At 37.9% G+C, this 19593-nt stretch overlaps 1 protein-coding gene across 1 annotated transcript in view; it reads right to left on the bottom strand.

The window, feature by feature from the left end:
- CFAP54 (cilia and flagella associated protein 54) overlaps positions 1–19593 on the bottom strand; it is a 150650-nt gene that overhangs the window by 68420 nt on the left and 62637 nt on the right. The window contains exons 33-38 of the mRNA XM_058191243.1: positions 19160–19263; positions 14425–14652; positions 11815–11951; positions 9473–9670; positions 8266–8423; positions 2586–2813 (exon numbers count right to left, since the gene is read on the bottom strand). Of these exons, the coding sequence (XP_058047226.1) occupies positions 2586–2813; positions 8266–8423; positions 9473–9670; positions 11815–11951; positions 14425–14652; positions 19160–19263 (1053 nt within the window). The remainder of the gene's footprint in view (positions 1–2585; positions 2814–8265; positions 8424–9472; positions 9671–11814; positions 11952–14424; positions 14653–19159; positions 19264–19593) is intronic.

Genomic DNA, 19593 nt, shown 5'->3' with positions numbered 1-19593 from the left:
TTTCACAAAACATTTACCTTTCTTGAGAAATGAACCCATATCCGTTTACATGAAATAAGAAAAAACAAGTTTTACAGAGGAATTATTGAGTCTGTCATCTGCACCTCTATAACTATCTGGTTTGGTTCTGCAACCCAACAAGACAGACACAGACTTCAGAGAATAATTAGAACTGCAGAAAAAAGAGGGCTGTGAAAAGGTAGGTAAAATGAGGACCCAGATTGTTGGGGGGGCAATAAGTTGACTTTGTAAAAAAATATACAAATAGAATGAGACTATTGCCTTATACATTGTAAGCCGCCCTGAGTCTTCGGAGAAGGGCGGGGTATAAATGTAAACAACAAAAAAACAAAAAAAATATTTACAGATCCCACACATAATTCCCTCAACACTGTCAAACTATTTACTAAATCTACACTACTATTAATCTTCTCATCGTTTTCATCACCAATCTCTTTCCACTTATGACTGTATGACTGTAACTTTTTGTTGCTATCATTAAGGGTTAAATTGCAACCTATGACTATCATTTGTGTTGTAAATGTTGTACCTTTGAATGAAGGTATTTTTTTTCTTTTTCTTTTATGTACACTAAGAGCATATGCACCAAAACAAACTTCTTGTGTGTCCAATCACACTTGGCCAATAAATTCTATTCTATTCTATTCTATTCTATCCTGGACATAAACTGTTTCAACTCCTACCCTCAAAACAACACTATAGAGCACAGCACACCAGAACAACTAGACACAAAAACAGTTTTTTCCGGAATGCCATCACTCTGCTAAACAAATAATTCCCTCAACACTGTCAGACTATTTACTAAATCTGCACTCTATTAATCTTCTCATCATTCCCATCTCCTTCCACTTATGACTGTAATTTTGTTGCTTGTATCCTTACATTTATATTGATATTGATTGTTTCCTGATTGCTTATTTGTAGCCTATGACTATCATTAAGTGTTGTATTTGTACCCAATGGCTATCATTAAGTGTTGTAAGTGTTGAACTTTGATGAAGGTATCTTTTCTTTATGTACACTGAGAGCATATGCACCAAGACAAATTCCTTGTGTGTCCAATCACACTTTGCCAATAAAAATTCTATTCTATTCTATTCTATGTAATCATATTGCACATAAAGTATTTATCATTTTCTAAATAACATTTTTAAATGTAAAGGCACAGAAAAAATTCACAGACGGTGTTGACAGGGGGGCAGAGATTGACCGCTAGGCAACTCACTTGTGGGGTGCCACAGGGGTCGATTCTCTCGCCTCTCCTGTTCAACATCTATATGAAGCCGCTGGGGGAGATCATTCGTGGTTTCGGGGTGAGTTGTCAGCTGTACGCTGACGATACTCAGCTGTACATTTCCACCCCGAACCACCCCAATGAAGCCCTCGAAGTGATGACTCAGTGTCTTGAGGCCGTTCGGGTCTGGATGGGGACGAACAGACTCCGGCTCAACCCATCCAAGACGGAGTGGCTGTGGATGCCAGCGTCCCGGCACAGTCAGCTTACCCCATTGCTGACTGTGGGGGGCGAATCATTAGCCCCAGGGAATCGGTGCACAATTTAGGCGTTCTCCTGGATGCACGGCTGTCTTTAGAAGACCATTTGACAGCCGTCGCCAGGGGAGCTTTTTATCAGGTCCGCCTGATTCGCCAATTGCGCTTTTCCTGGACTGGGACTCGTTATGCACGGTCACTCATGCCCTCGTCACTTCCCGTCTGGATTACTGCAATGCTCTCTATATGGGGCTCCCCTTGAAGAGCACCCGGATGCTCCAACTGGTACAGAATGCGGCCGCACGGGGGATTGAGGGAGCACCTCGTAGCTCCCATTTAACACCTCTCCTGCGCAGGCTGCACTGGTTGCCGGTGGTCTTCCGGGTGTGCTTCAAGGTGTTGGTTATCACCTTTAAAGCGCTCCATGGGATGAGACTGGGATATTTATGGGACCACCTGCTGCCACCAGTTACCTCCCATCGTCCGGTGCGTCCAGTGCGCTCCCACAGGGAAGGCCTCCTTAGGGTGCCGTCGGCCAACCAATGTCGGCTGGTGGCCCCCAGGGGAAGAGCGTTCTCTGTGGGGGCCCCGGCCTTGTGGAACGAGTTGCCGGTGGGACTCCATCTTCTCCCTGATCTTCGGACCTTTAAGCGCGAGCTCAAGACTTTCTTTTTTCACCAAGCGGGGCTCGCCTGATTGATTTTAATACTGAGGGTTTTTAGTGGGTTTTTAATAGGGTTTTTATCTTTTGTAATTTTTTATCTAATAGTTTTAATTATACAGCGTTTAAATTTAGATTTTTTAACTTGTTATTGTATTTTAATATTTTTGGATTATTGTTGTTTTATTTTCTGTACACTGCCCTGAGTCTCCGGAGAAGGGCAGTATAAAAATGTAAATAAATAAATAAATAAATAAATAAATAAATAAATAAATAAATAAATAAATAAATAAATAAATAAATATAAAAATGTACATAATTAAAATGAATTAAACATTGCTAATCTTTGTTTAGTTGCTTCAAAATATAAAATCATGCATTATGTTAATTGCAGAAGTAAAAATATATTTACCTTAACATAATTGCTATCTTGAAGCTCAACTATCATATCAAGCAATGTATCTGATGCCATATAATAAGATAACCAAATGGTCTTAAGAAAAGTCTCCTTGTTAACAGGAAAAGGTGCATGAAAAGATCCTGAATGCTTGATAACCATTTGTATTTCCCGAGTATAGTTCCAAAGGTCTCTGCAGGCATTCTGAAGCAATGTCCAATGGCGACCCCGATGGGCAACAACCTGGAACATATTTATCAAATGCACAATTAATAAGTAGGAGTTGGATATCACAGTGATTTAAATAGTAAGTATAAATCATATTTTCATTTATAAAAAACTTCAAACTTAAGCATGTTTATTTGTAAGAAATCTACTGAATAAACTATTTCACTTTCTTAAGATACTAGTTGGTATATCTTTCACATAGATTATAACTGTTTTGCTAGAACTACCCAGGACAGAGATCTAAAGCAATACTTAGCAAGGTATTTTTTTATGTAAGCCAATTATTTATTTATTTATAACCCATTCCAGTCAACCAACCTACAATTGAACAATCTACAATTCCACAAATACAACATTTGGGATAATATAGATAAAACAAACTGACAAAAGCAATACCACAATGATAATTAGAAGCTAGTTACAATAAAAAAGCAGACACTGAAATGCAACCATCCATATATTGGCAATCAAAACATTTGAAGCCTAAATAGAACCAATCAATCAGAAGAGGAATAGGTATAGAACCTGTGCCCCCCAGCTTAATGAAATAACCATATTTCTCATCTCTTTTAACATGTATCTAGTGCCACAGTTTAGGAGCATTTTTTCCTAATTAATTTACACCTAATGCTTATTATAAAACCTTAGCAGCTTACTATAAAAGCTTTTAGATATTAAATTAAACCCCTTTTGTCTATGAATAAACTATAATATTGGAATGAACCATCATGAATTTCTAATCTGAATTATGGCTATATTACTTTTTCTGTTTGGTTTAGCCTCCTCTAACAGTTATGACTGGGTAAACACATTATTAATAAGATATTATTATGTAGGAGCTTTGGTGGCGCAGTGGTTAGAATGCCGAAATGTAGGCTACTTCTGCTGACTGCCGATTACCAGCAGTTTGCAGTTTGAATCTCACCAGACTCACTGTTAATTCAGCCTTCCATCTTTCCGAGGTGAGTAAAATGAGGACCCAGATAGTTGGGGGCAATATGCTGACTCTGTAAACCATTTAGAGAGGATTGTAAAGCACTGTGAAGCGGTATATAAGTCTAAGTGCTATTGCTATTATAAAGTCCGGGTTTTTTAAAAGCTATGATTTGTTGGACAACAATGATTGGTAGCTTTAATTATCCATATTGAGTGCTTAGCATACCATGCTATATCAACATCAAACTATAATAATAATAATAATAATAATAATAATAATAATAATAATAATAATAATAATAATAATAATAATAATTATTATTATTATTATTATTATTAATTATTATTATTATTATTATTATTATTATTTAATTTATAGACCGCCCTTCTCCCGAAGGACTCAGGGCGGTGAACAGCCAGTTAAAATACAAAACAAACCCATACAATAATTAAAAACTACCCCTAAAAAACTTATTCAATTGGCCAAGCTAAAATACAATTACACCCTATAAAATCACTAAAATTTAAAACCCCAATAAATCCATTTAAAATTTAAAAATTAAGCCAGTCCAGCAAGACGAAACAAATAGGTTTTAAGTTCGCGGCGGAAGGTCCTAAGGTTGGACAGTTGTCGGAGTCCAGGGGGAAGCTCGTTCCACAGGGTAGGAGCCCCTACAGAGAAGGCCCTCCCCCTGGGGACCGCCAGCCGACATTGTTTGGCTGACGGCACCCTAAGGAGACCCTCTCTGTGAAAGCGCACCGGTCGTTGGGAGATTGAAGCCGGCAGAAGCCGGTCCCGTAAGTATCCCGGTCCTAAGCCATGAAGCGCTTTAAAGGTCGTCACCAATACCTTGAAGCGCACCCGGAAGACCACAGGTAGCCAGTGCAGTCTGCGCAGGATAGGTGTTACGTGGGAGCTCCGTTGTGCTCCCTCAATAACCCGCGCAGCCGCATTCTGGACTAACTGGAGTCTCCGAGTGCTCTTTAAGGGGAGCCCCATGTAGAGAGCATTGCAATAGTCCAGGTGAGAAGTAACGAGAGCATGAGTGACCGTGCATAGGGCATCCCGGTCCAGGAAGGGACGCAACTGGCGGATCAGGCGAACCTGATAAAAAGCTCTCCTGGAGACGGTCGTCAAATGATCTTCGAAAGACAACCGCCCATCCAGGAGCACGCCCAAGTTGCGCACCTTCTCCATCGGGGCCACTATAACATTGTGTTAAATGTAAATCAGAGTTTTTGGTTTCTTTTGCAATCAGCTATCTAGAAATTATTTCAGCTGTCTGCTGATTCTTGTACCACAAACAAGTAGATAAATTAGTAATTGTGACCATTTAAGAACTTCCAGGAACATATAATATTGTATTATTTTTTAATTCTATTCTCTTTCATTTATCTGTGTTGGGAAAAAGATCTTTTCCAAAGCTATTTTGTTTAAAAATAGCTACTCCAGTTGTTCACAAATTGCTCCATATTGTATTTACGTTTTTTTAAAAGAAACCTTTACAGAAAAAAGCAAATTCCATTCCACTTAATTTAGCAAAAGCATCATTTCCTACATTTCCTACTATTGCAGTATATTATTAAATTAGTTTAAGCCATTAATAAATTCTAATTTTCAATCCTTTTGTGATGATTCTGATAGAAACTATGCTTGCTTCTATTCTTCTCTCTTGGCCTTTCTTTGCATCAAAACAAAAGCTAATTTATAGCTTTATAACTTTGCTTTACGGGGGACAATTTAAGATTTGAAAACCATACTTTAGGAGCCCTGATGTTTATTCACCCAAGAAACTACTGAATTGCTATAGGTCCTCAATAAACAATATTCTAAGATCCTATTCTCTCTGGAATTGAAAGATATGGTGTTTATTCCTTTTAAAAGTGTCAATTTCATTATGCTTATAATGAAGCATTCCGAGAAGTTGCCCAATACAATTATTCTTCATTACATCTCAGATCATTGTAAACTGTCAATTACATTTTGAGTTAGCTTTGCAGGTATAGCAAACAGGCTTCAGCAATTCTGTGGGTGTTGTGGTCCACCAGCAGCCTGCAGAACTGGCAGCAGAGTTGGACAGTGAGGAGGCTGGGGAGGAACATGGGCCAATCCTGGAGTCTGGGGAAAGCTCGGACGAGGGCGCTGCGTCGGAGGCAGAGCCAGAGCTATCTGGGAGTTACGTGCAGACTCCGGAGCCTCCAAAATTGGACATCAGCGAGGCAGAGGAACAGGGGGAACCTGTTCCCAGTGCACGTATGCGCAGAGCTGCCAGAAGGCAAGAACAGTTAAAACAAAAGGGTCGACTCAAGAGTAGCGCTTCAAGATGATTGGCTCCTCCCAAAAGACATAAAGGAGGAGCAAAGGCACATGGGCTTTGCAGGAAGCAAGTGTTGTTCATGGTGGCCGGTTTCAAGACTGGAGCTCTGTGTTGACTCTATGTTCCATGTGGCCTTGCAAAGTTAATTGCCAATTAGGTCTTGGCAGCATGTCAAGGGAGATAAAGGTGGGTGTTTAATCAGCCTTATTAGAAGAACTATGGCAGACTTCTTTCAGACTCTTTACAACTATTTGGGATTCATCTGTGAATGAACAGATTGAGAATGAAAAGGCTCTGAATGAGCAGAATTCACAGCCGTTGAAATAAAAAGAGGGTTTTTGGGACTCATTGTGTGCTTTTACTGTATCAGGAAGCCTAGATCAGAATAGTGGGGATGGTATCAACACCTGGCACCTTGTTGCTTGACAGATGGCTCAATGCCTACATGACTTCTTCCTGAAAGATGGCAGGTTCTATTTCTGCTTCCTTTTCCTTATCATTCAGAGGAAACTTGGCCTCTTTGTTGCTGGCATACACTTCTTCTATTATATTATCACCATCTGTTGTTGAAACCTTGTTGGTTAGACACATCTTTACCTTGTTTGTTTTTGAAGATAATTTTATGAGCAGTAAATAATGTACGAATCTTTTTTGACTTGCACAAAAGTATTCTGGTGGGACTCTTCATGCAGTCCTCATCTAGCTGCTTAAAACATTGGTCCCAGTAAAATTTGTTATTTTTCCTTGTTGTTTTTTGGAAATTTACATTCATTCTCTTTGCATGCTCTCATACACTGAGAGAATACACACCAAGACAAATTCCTTGTGTGTCCAATCACATTTGGCCAATAAAGAATTCAATGCAATTCTATTCTTTCTATTCTATTCTATTCTATTCTATTCTATTTCCTGCCTGCCTGCTTTTTGGCTGCTTTTATCACTCACCTATTCTGATGGCTTCATATGAAAACCAGCTTCTATTTTGGCATATGTTCAGTTGCTGTTTCAATGATGGTTGGATATATTTTTTTTTGCCACAGTGCATGGAGCATATTCTCAGCTGTGTCCAGCAGTTCAAACATATTTTTCATCCCAGTTGCATACATGAAAGGTATTTGGGTGATATCAAACTTTTGGGATGGTGCTGTCTTTTTGATGTCACATAATTAACTTATGACTTTATAACTTTATAACTTTAAACTTTATTACTTTAGCTGCCAACAATTCATAATGTGAACTACAATGGGCACAAAATAGTCTTGAGAGCAATGACTGAAATGTACTGTTGATGGCTGCACAGGGCATAATTGATCTTGTTATAGTGCAATCTATTTGATGAGATCCAAATGTAAAATTAGTGATTCAAAATCAATTTTCATGGCAAAATTAATGCAAAGAAAACTGATGCAAACAATCACCTACATCATTTCTCTCCCCATGTCCAAAGCTTCTAGTAATTCATGTTTCTACTTGGCTGCCAACCTTTGCATTTAAATCACCTACATAAAAACCCATGGATCTAAACAATATTCTTTGAACTTGCTTCAGAGTTTTCCTGATGCTAGCTTAGAAAACTTCTATTTCAAGCTCTGCTGCATTAATTGTTGGGTGTAGACTTGGACAACTGTGATAGTTAATAGCTTGATACAGAATTAGTTGTTACAATGCAATCATTAACCATTGACAAGTTTTCCATTGCTGCAATAAGTTTCTTCTTATAATACCACAAGAATTCACTTAGACATTAGTGTCATGTCCAAGTGAATTCCTCAAGGTAATTAATTCAAACTGGAAGTAGCCATTGTCTATCCAGTATAGTTCAACTGACACCAAAGAGGCTGATTTTCAACTTAGTCATTTCAGATTGCTGTCATAGGGCTTGTATCTCCAGCCCTGAAAAAAAATCAAAATATCTTAATAATAATGCAGCTCCCTCTTGCTCCAAAATAAAAGAACATGTATGGAGATGAATATAGATTTACCTGACTAGTAATGTCTTCCATGAATCACTGGAAAAAGAGAGGGAATGAACTAAAAATAGTTTAAAATTATCCTACATCATTTTCTTAAAGAGTTCTTATCTTCAAAAACAGAACAGTGGGAAGAAACTAGAAACTGACAAAAATATATTCTTGTCAAATGTGAGAACGTTATTTGCTCAACAAAATCAGAAGAGATATGTTTACTGGAATTGTAAATATAGTTAACATTACCACAGCTCTTCTAAAATACAGGAATATTTTCGTGAAATGTTCCAGCACAGCAGAATAACAACTTGCTTTTTCACGTTCCTTAATAGAAATATAACCTTGAAGCAGTCGAGTGTCTCTATCACTCAATTTAGAACTACGATCAGGTGAAAAAATGGGTTCTAAAATAAAGACAAACAAAAATCATTGAGTTTAACTAACAGCAATTCACAAAGTAATTGTAAAAACAATTCTAAACCTCTTATTAAGAGAACAAAGTCTATACAGTGAGTCTTTAGTTATACTAGTTTATTAAAATAATATTTTTTCAAAGATAAAGGAAAATGCCATAGACTATTCTATATATACCTAAATCTCTTGTAAGGTAGGGTTTTAAGCATCATACCCACAAATCTCCAGCCAACATGTTTTAATGAAAGATGTTTCTTGATACAATCTGAGTTAGTCACTTCACTCAGTCATTGGAGACATATTCCTCACTCTGCTTTCCAGAAAAAATATGTATCAAATGCTATAGTGCAGTGGCCCCCAACCTTTTGGGCATCAGAGATAGGTTCCATGGGAGAGGTTTTTAAAGGGATCGGAGGGGGCATGGTTTCATGTGCTGCCTGCATCCTGCTTTGCTTGTTCGCGTGGCCCAGTTTCTGGCATGATGCAGTTCAGTGCCAGTCCACAGACTAGAGGTTGGGGACCCTTGCTATAGTGCATGTTACATTTCTTTGGTTACTTGATCCAATAAAAATAAATAAAATAAATAAGCCTGGCAGGGCAGATATAACAAACGTTTTAGCTGACTTTTCCAGATGATAATAGGAAAATTATTAACTTTCTTTCATAATGTTTATAACTGCTATCTCAACTCCACATTACCAAGGAAAACCAATTGGTTTCCTTACCAGTTGCAATGAGATTATTCTTCCTTTTAAAATTCCTCAGTTTGTATATTGTCTTGCTTTACATGAAAATTACCATTTCCCATGGATTATTGACAACTACTCTGATTTTGATATTTTATCTGTCCATAAACTTTGCCATATCCATATGAGACTTATAATTTTTTCAAGGTCCACAGATAGAGCACTTGGCAATATGTAGTGAAAGTTTAGCAATGAGTTAATAAATTATACTTTTTTGAAAGTAGATCCATAATTTGTGAGGATATGATCGATTCAAAAATTGTCAAGTACCCGAGATGCATGTGGCAACCCACCTGAATCTTGGCCTGAAGTTGAGAGTTGGGTCAGTTCAGTGGATTCATTCATGGCATCAATTTCAGGGGAGAGACAATTATTGTGGTCAAGTATGCTTGAGCTGGAAACAGTGCCTGAAGAAATACTTTGTAATGTAGGGCTAGAAGCAGGCAAGGAAAGCCCATTGTCGAAGGCAGGGGAAGTAAGGTCAGGGGTGTCTGAGCAAAGAAGAGCAAGGAAGGTTATAGTCATTGAAGATGAGCTGTTGGCAGCAGAATATTCAGGGAAAGTATTTCTCCAGAAATTTATCACTGCTCCCAACCTAACAAAAGATCAAACTAGAAAAAAATCTGAAGAAATGTTTTTCAGCGTTTCTCTGATAGCTAGTCAGGAGCTACTGTATTTGATTACTTATCTGCTGCTAGTAATAAAGAAGATTGATGGCGCAAGAAGAATTAGCAGTGATACATTATATTGTTGCTGTCAGATGATATGGAATGGCCATTCTGCTTAAAGATAGGTAGGAAAAAATCATAAAGTCTTGTTTCCATTTCCATTAATTCAGGGAATTCCAGAAATATCTCAAGAAGGAAAGACATGCACTACTCAAAAGTAAAAACTGAGGAAAGTACATTTAAATAAGAACTGCAGTACTCTTTTCAGGGTAAGCAGTTGCCATGATCAGTATGCCTCAATATGAACTGTATTTGTTCCACAGAAGTATCTTTAAGTCAATGATTTTTTCTGAAACATAATTTCAAGACTTGCTGTATTAACAATGTAATTGTCTACACCCAAGCCTAAGCAATAAACAAAATCACAATAGATCCATGTAAGTTATATTCTCTGGAATCAATTATTAGAAGCTTGCCCTGGAATTTATAGATGCTCTGAGGAATTCATCAGCCATTTTTTGAAGTTGACTATCAAGGAGGTCTAGATTTATGCTAAGCTATGTGACTCTCTCAGCTTCCAAAGAGAAAATAATGTTTGACATCTACTTAATTCAGCTGAACAACACCAACTAACATAATAGAATGCTGTAAATCACAGACTCCACAGATTAGCAAACCAACCCAGACAAGATCCTTAAAAAAATGCCCTGTTTTCTTAGTAGACTTATAATGGAAGCTATTCTAGGCAATAACAAATTTAAGTTTCAAATATGTTCAATGGACATAATTATAATGCTTTTGAAAGAGAAGTCAACAATGTGAAGTTTACCATAAGACTAGTTGTATTATCACTCCCTGTATTCCATACATACAAATATTAATTTATAGATACTGAGTTTGAAAATATGTTGGACCAGACAGAAGAAATGGCAGAATAAAAAATAAACATTCAATCTAGGAAAAAAGAATACTGAAATAGAATAAAAGAGTGAGAACGGGGAAAAACATCTTTACCTATTCCATAGGGACATATGAGATCTTTTAAATATATAAAACTAAGAAAAGACTCATTGTAAAACATTGTAGTTAAGGAGTTATGGAAATATTTCTGAGATATTAAATATTCAGTGCATCAATTCTCATTTTAAAGATTTGATTATAATAACTCTGGTTTTTAAGATGCAATACTGTTATCTATTACCTGACAAATAGAGCTCTGTTTGTGGTAATACAGATTAAGATCAAATGGACATCTAGAATAAAATAACAACTGGACAGACAGAAACGATAAAGTTTCTATAGTGAGCCCAAGGCAGACAATTGAAAAGAATCAGCAACCAAAAGCCATTAAAATCCCAGAAGCAGAAAATGTGGCAAAATAGAAAAGAGCGAGAGAGAGAAAAGAGGAAGAAAATAGAATGATGGTTCAAAATATAAAGCACATCTAGAACAAAGAATCCAGGAACAAATATTCAGGTTACAAGTAAGACTACAGAAGATAAAATGTATAAATGTATGGTTAGACTTTAGATAACAATAGATTGAATTAAGACATTGGCTATGAAAGAAAAAACATGCATACTAGAAATGTTCCTTAAGGAATCAGAAAGACGGCTATAGCAACATAGAAAAATGTATAATTATCTATGCATACTGAAAAACCAGATTTAGAGCAGATTTTCAGTATGCTCTTCCAAAATTAGAATTCAGTGATTGCCCCAGAAACAGTGTTAATGGATTATATGTTCCATTGACTCAAACCTAGCCATCAAAGTTTAGCCACTCAAAAAAAATTTTTTAATCATTCCAAAAGTCAACATGCAACAGTACAAATTTTATTGTTTCCTGTCTTAAAGTACTGGAACCCAGGATCCAAAAGGATTACTGTGGATATCTTAATGTATTTTAATAAATAACTGCATAAAACACAATAGTTGAAATTCACATTTTATTATCTATAGTATTACCAGTTTTTCGACTGACTTTTTCTGAAAATATTCTTTTAAAAGACAGATGCTTAAAATCTGTGATTTCTTCCTCTGGTGCTATCATGATTGTGCCTGAATTGCTTAATGAGAATATTTCAGGGTTGAGATCATTATAACTGCAAAATATAAACATACACAAACACAAGCACATATTTAATAATTGAATGTAGTAATATTACATTATTATTATACACTCTTGATAGAGAATACTTCAACTGAAGCACAAGTGTCAAATTTGCCATGTCCCATTGTTGTCACATGATGTTTCGCGGCATTTTTCCCATTCGAGGAGCTGGAGTGGGTGCGACCTGCACATGACGCATCCGGCCCGCAGGCCATTAGTTTGACACCCCGATCTAAAGACATGTTAACAATCCTGTGGATAGTCTAAAGTGTGGCAATAATAGGATAAGCCTTGACTATATTGGTTAATATTCTTTCTTTTTCTTTATTCATGTCAGAAGTTAACATTCTGAGCTGCATGCCAGATGACTGCAACCAGCTCTTATTAAATAATTGAAATGAAAGTTTTCTAGTAAATGAAAGTTTTCTAGTATTTAAATTGTCAATATAAGCAAGACAAATTTCAAATCTGAATCCAAATTCTGTCAATTTACTGTATATAGAAAAATCTTGAGTTTGTTACAAAGGCTATAATAGCAGTTATAGTACTGGTAATAATTCATTTTGATCAAAGACCTGTACAGAAATAATTGCATAAATAATTATTGCATAAATAATTTGCATCGTTTTAATTAAATTATAATTGACTCTCATTTTGATGGACTAATAAAGGGAGGTTGGCATTAGTCACACATTTCTTTTAAATTGAAAAGAAAATCATGTCAAGGACATTTACATCATTTGTATGATGTCATTACACAAATATTAGAAATCACTAATTTTCACTAATGTTGTACCTTGTACCTTGATGAACGTTATCTTTTCTTTTATGTACACTGAGAGCATATGCACCAAGACAAATTCCTTGTGTGTCCAATCACACTTGGCCAATAAAAATTCTATTCTATTCTATTCTATTCTATTCTATTCTATTCTATTCTATTCTATTCTATTCTATTCATTAACTGACATCATTTTCATAGTGCCAACATTACACAAATAATATAATCTGCCAATATTCGAGCCATCAGACAACCACTGGAAATACTAGGGCATTGGCTGAAAACTGGACAGAACCTAAAGAGAAATTCTCTAAGAATTCCACTGTTTAGGTGAGTTTATTGTTGCTCTCATTGAGATATCAGATTTTACTGAAACTTCCATGAATAGAATCCAGTTTCACAAAATCAAAGTCATGAATTGACAATAGCTGTATAAAACCTGTTATCTTATGCAAAGGCTGCAGAGTTGCTTCTTATTGCTTCAAGGGTTTTTTTCTGAAAATTTAAAATATGGCTTCAGCAAACAATAAAGGATGTGAGTATCCATAGTAGGTGGGAATTGCTTCCATAGCTCAAGTATTTCCAAATGGCTCTTCTCTATGGATTCAAAGTTCGCTGTTCAATGCCTTTAGTTTCTTAGAAATTACCCTGGGCTTCTTTGAGACTTCCTAGAGCAGGGGTGTCAAATTTGTGGCGTCACATTGTCACTATGTGACATATCGTGACTTTTTTCCCCTTCACTTAAACTGGGAGTGCGGGCAGCCAGTGTGCGATGCATCCGGCCTGCAAGCCACAAGTTTGACACCCCTGTCCTAGAGTATTACATGCACTTGTCCCTTATGTGAACCTAGCTGGTCAATCACTCCTCAGAAAGATAACTATGATGCTGAATTACCTCCATTTGTACACAATCTACCTGACAGTGGACTGGTAGTGGCCAATCTCTATGCAAATAATTTTGCAACATTTTCTTATTCCTAGTGAGCATCAACAACTTTTTCAAAGGTCCTTAGAAATCTCCTTTGTTTGGGACAAAATTCCACATACTTGTGCTAGTGAATACTTAGAATTCTGTTGTTTAAATAAGGCAGGATCTCCCATGTTCACAGTTGATTCAATCCATTAATTGAAACAACTGACTCTATTTACCCTTCAAATGAACTGATACTGCTGGAAGTTCACATATTTTTGCCACACACAAATATATTGCTTTGGATCATTTTCCTCAATGAAATAAATGAACAAGTATAATGTTTTTGACTAATATAATTTATCTAGTTTTAGGTCTTGGGTAGAAAACATCATTTTAGGTTCTTTTTATGCAGAAATACTGAAAATTTGCAGACGGGACAGAGGGGCTGTAAAGTTATAAAAGGTGCCCAATGAAAGGAATTCCTTTGTGAATCAGATTTGGGAGATCATTCCTATCATTTGGATTGACTGAGCCAATGGGGAAAGACACTTAGTATTGGAAATAATTAATGAGAACAATTTAGTGAACAATTATGTTTGTTTTGGTCTTGGCACTTCTTTTGATGTCTTTGGTATCCTGGTTTGATATCTGTCCTAGACATTTTAAATAAGCCAGCAACACAAGAATCTTAGAATATATTTAAAATGCATTTTTGAAATAAGAGGCTGACACAGTTAAATTGCCCCATTCTTTTCACTTTTCACTTTTTACCTGTCTGGACTTTGTACAAAGTTTTCAGTACTGTAGAGCTCCTGTGTCCGTTTTTTAAACAAATTAAAGTGAACAATTGCCAGGTAAATGTTAAGCTGAGCTCGCCATGGCATTTCTTCATTATATAGCCGACGAAATCTTCTTCGTCTTATGTAGACATCAGAACATATATTTAGCTTAATTATCAGGATTTCAAAAGCAATTCTTCTTTTTTCTTCTATTTGTTTCCTAAATAAAATAATAGGAACAGCACCTTGAACGATAAGCAATCATAGGAGAAAAACTTATTTTAAGACTATCAAAACAATTACATTCCTGATGATATAGATATGGATATATTTCTTTGAAACTTACTTCTTTGTAGATATCTACATCTATAAAGAAATAAGTTTCATTACATTAATAAATTAAGTTTCATTAATTTAGTCTAAAGAATGCATATAGAAAAGAAATGAACAACTTTTAAAAGAGGGACCAGCTTGTTCCCCAGACCAGATCTAGGGGAATATATCTTTATAAAGCCCTCATCACGTATACTATGAAGTTTCTAGTTAGCAATTTCAAGGCACAAGGGCCTCTTTAAAGCAGCAGTTTCTGTTAAGCTGACTTTGCTTTCCTTTTGCTTTTCATGTAGCAAAGTTATGGAGATAGCCAAGTCTCTATAACTTCATCAATTCAAATATTATCTAACAGGTTAAGGTTACTCCACTCTTTCCTATTATTTTTGATACTAAATTATTTTGTATTATTTTTATATGTAAGTAGCCACTTTAGGGCAGTGGTTAAGATACCAGGCTAGAAACCAAGAGATTGTGACTTCTAGTTCTACTTTAGGCATGAATCCAGCTGGGTGACCTTGGGCCAATCAGTCTCTCAGAGCCCTGGGAAGCAAGCAATGGCAAACCAATGCTGAAACCTCCTCAAGAAAATTGTAGGGAGTCATCAGGAGTCAATACTGATTAAAAGGTATAGGCACACACACACAAAAATAACATACACATATACTCTGTCAAGTCCTGATATGCTGCCTTATGGCAATGGGAGTGCAGGGTGGGGTTCCTGATAGGGAAGAGCTAAGAATTCCAGGAATATAAGCCAAAGTATATACTCCCAAAAGGGGAACCTAATGTAAGCAATGAAGGTTATCCCATGTGCCCAACTAAAACCAACAGGTACCTATGTCAGATAACAGTGATAAGGAAAATGCTGATAATCACTTTAGTGACAACAGCAAAAGCATCATTTCATAGTATTTGGGAGAATGCAGTGGTAAACAAAACCAACATGGATAGACAAGATAAACTGATCAATTATATACAGTAGTGCTAAGTGATGGCCCCTTCAGGCTTGGTGGCACTTAATATGCTACCAAGAAAGAGCTGAGGATCTTTAGGGCAACTAATGTTTATGAAACAATGAAGTTAAAATCCTTTGAGACACCTAGCTTCTGCTGTTGCCGTGAAGGAAAAGAAAATCCAAGCCACCAAGACAGAATTACAATGGTAATGTGGAATGTAAAACATGAATACAGACAGGATCAACAGTGAAAGATGAAATGAACTTACTAACCTTAGAGAATCATAATGCACTGGGATTTCAATAGAAAAATCATAATGTTAACAATTCAGAACATGGAAAACAAAGAAAACAAAGAAGGAATAGTATTGCTTTCTCAGTCAGGAAATATATACAGGTAGTCCTCAAATTGCAGTGGGTCACTTAGCGACTGTTCAAAGTTATGATAGAACTCTGCAGGGTATCTATGACCTTGTTCTGAAGTCAGGGGTCCGCTTCGCAATCATGTGAACTGTATTTTGGATGCCTGGGAACCAAACCACATTTATAGTTGTTTGTAATATCCCACAGTCACATGGAACACTTTGTGACATTTTTGCAAAAAATGGCATTTACTTCCATTTTTTGGCAAAACCAGTCTATAGTGATCAATTATGCAGGGACGGGCTGAGGAATTTGGAAGTTATCTGCACGATAAAATCGCTCAGATCCGGGATGGGCTGGACACAGATTGGGTAGATCCAGACGGGATGACGCGCGCACATCTTGAGAACATTGTTTGGGCTGAGTTTGACCCTGTGACTCCCGATGACATGGACAGGATACTGGGGAGGTTGAATGCCACATGTTTATTGGACCCATGTCTCTCCTGGTTGGTACTGGCCACCCAGGAGGTTACACGAGGCTGGCTCCAGGGAATTACCAGCACTTCTCTGAGGGAGGGAGTCTTCCCAGCCGCCTTGAAAGAGGTGGTGGTGAGGCCCCTCGTTAAGAAGCCTTCCCTGGACCCAGCTATTTTGGTTAATTATCGTCCGGTCTCCAATCTTCGCTTTTTGGCGAAGGTTGTGGAGAGTGTGGTGGCTTGGCAACTCCCCCAGTACCTGGAGGAAACTGTTTATCTAGACCCGTGCCAGTCCGGCTTCAGGCCTGGGTACAACACAGAGACGGCTTTGGTCGCATTGGTTGATGATCTCTGGAGGGCACGGGACAGAGGTTGTTCCTCTGTTCTTGTCCTGTTAGATCTGTCAGCGGCGTTCGATACCATCGACCATGGTATCTTGCTGCGGTGGTTGGAGGGCTTGGGAGTGGGAGGCACCGTTTTACGGTGGTTCTCCTCCTACCTCTCCGACCGCTCGCAGACGGTGTTGACAGGGGGGCAGAGATCGACCCCTAGGCAACTCACTTGTGGGGTGCCGCAGGGGTCGATTCTCTCACCCCTCCTGTTCAACATTTATATGAAGCCGCTGGGAGAGATCATTCGTGGTTTCGGGGTGAGCTGTCAGCTGTATGCTGACAATACTCAACTGTACATCTCCACCCCAAACCACCCCAACGAAGCCGTCGATGTGATGACTCGGTGTCTTGAGGCCGTTCGGGTCTGGATGGGGACGAACAGGCTCCGACTCAACCCATCCAAGACGGAGTGGCTGTGGATGCCGGCGTCCCGGCACAGTCAGCTTACCCCATTGCTGACTGTGGGGGGCAAATCGTTAGCCCCCAGGGAATCGGTGCGCAATTTAGGCGTTCTCCTGGATGCACGGCTGTCTTTAGAAGACCATTTGACAGCCGTCGTCAGGGGAGCTTTTCATCAGGTTCGCCTGATTCGCCAATTGCGCCCTTTCCTGGACCGGGACTTGTTATGCACGGTCACTCATGCCCTCGTCACTTCCCGTCTGGATTATTGCAATGCTCTTTACATGGGGCTCCCCTTGAGGAGCACCCGGAGGCTCCAACTGGTACAGAATGCGGCCGCACGGGGGATTGAGGGAGCCCCCCATAGCTCCCATGTAACACCTCTCCTGCGCAGGCTGCATTGGTTGCCGGTGGTCTTCCGGGTGCGCTTCAAGGTGTTGGTTATCACCTTTAAAGCGTTCCATGGCATTGGACTGGGATATTTACGGGACTGTCTGCTGCCGACAGTTACCTCCCATTGTCCGGTACGTCCAGTGCGCGCTCACAGGTAGGACCTTCTTAGGGTGCCGTCGGCTAGGCAATGTCGGCTGGCGGCCCCCAGGGGAAGAGCGTTCTCTGTGGGGCCCCGGCTTTATGGAATGAGCTGCCAGTGGGACTCCGTCTCCTCCCTGATCTCCGGACCTTTAAACGCAAGCTCAAGACTTTCTTTTTTCACCAAGCGGGGCTGGCCTGATTGATTTTAGTATGGGGTTTTAGTGGGTTTTAATAGGGTTTTAGTTTTTGATAAAATTTTAGCTAATATTTTAAGTATACAGCGGTCGAATCAGATTTTTAAATTTGTTATAGTATTTTAATCTGTTTAGGATTTCTGTCGTTTTATTGGCTCTACACCGCTCTGAGTCTTCGGAGAAGGGCGGTATAAAAATATGAACAAATAAATAAATAAATAAATAAATAGGTTCATTTTAAAGACCACAGCATTCATTTAATGAGGATTGCAAAAAAAGATCATAAAATTGGGTCGGTCATGTGATGACTGACTTTACGACCATCATGTCTTACAACTGTAATGGACAGACTGCATTACGATTGTAAATCAAGGATTACCAGTGGCAAAGGTAGTACTTGCATATGATTTAATCAGTGTCCAATAATATCAATTAGATTTCTTGGACACCCTTTTAATATAATTGCTAGCCAAGCATAAAGTCCACCACTGATGAAGAATAAGAGGAAATCAACATAACATCCAAACAAGATGCTAATGGTTAGAGTCTGGAATCACAAGTGGAGACAATGGGGAAAATTCACAAGGTTGTTTTTGGTGGGGAAAATGGAACTCGCCTAAGGTCACCCTGCAAACTAGAACTCATGGTCCTCCAGTTTTAGCCTGGTGTCTTAACCATTACACCAAATCTATATGGACAGATGCATTTTTGTTTCCCAGTCTATGGTTGATGGACAGAATGTCCCCACCACCATCCCCAGCCAGCAAGTTTCTTTACCTCTGGGAGGACAACAAACTGGGTTCACCAATTTACACATTACCCCAATTTTGCTTCCAATTGGCTTTTTAAGAAGCTCCATTTTGTTTTGGATTGATGAAATAATTCAAATAATTTCAACATTTAAAAGAAATCAAACTTATTTCAAGTCATTTAAAATTTAGCCTGGAAGTTTACTGAACTTTAGTGGATATTAATGAAAGCAAAAATTATCCAGCATTCTTTTATTTAGTGGTAATATGTCATAAATTCCTAAACATAAATACCATTGTAATTTATAGGGAAAAAAATACATAAGCTACCGTTTTCCACCAGGTGTTTTGACCTGGCCTGGTGATTTAATAGATTGTTTAGGCAGACCTTTCTTCTTGGAACCCCTCTTCTTGGGTGTTGATAACTCTATAGCCTATATAAAGAAATCAGGATATCATAATAATTATAAATGTTCAAAACACTAATTTCAGTTACCCAGAGCCTAATTAGAGCTCAAACAATAAATCTACATTTATTTGATCTCAAATAAGTCCTAATAATAGCTTCATAAAATAAAACAAACTCTGTTCTGAGAATAATCAACAATCATAATGAATTGTAATAAAATTGGAAACATGCAAGTTTTATAAATACATACATATATGCAAACATAGTAATTAATAAGATTTTTCTTCTCTCCTGCAGAATATGGAGGATCTATTTCTAAACTGGTCATTTAATGTCTTCCAACAGTTACAGCTGT

This window comes from Ahaetulla prasina, chromosome 7 (genome assembly GCF_028640845.1).
Source record: "Ahaetulla prasina isolate Xishuangbanna chromosome 7, ASM2864084v1, whole genome shotgun sequence".
In the NCBI taxonomy this organism is placed as follows: domain Eukaryota; kingdom Metazoa; phylum Chordata; class Lepidosauria; order Squamata; family Colubridae; genus Ahaetulla; species Ahaetulla prasina.
This window is presented reverse-complemented; position numbering and strand designations above follow the sequence as displayed.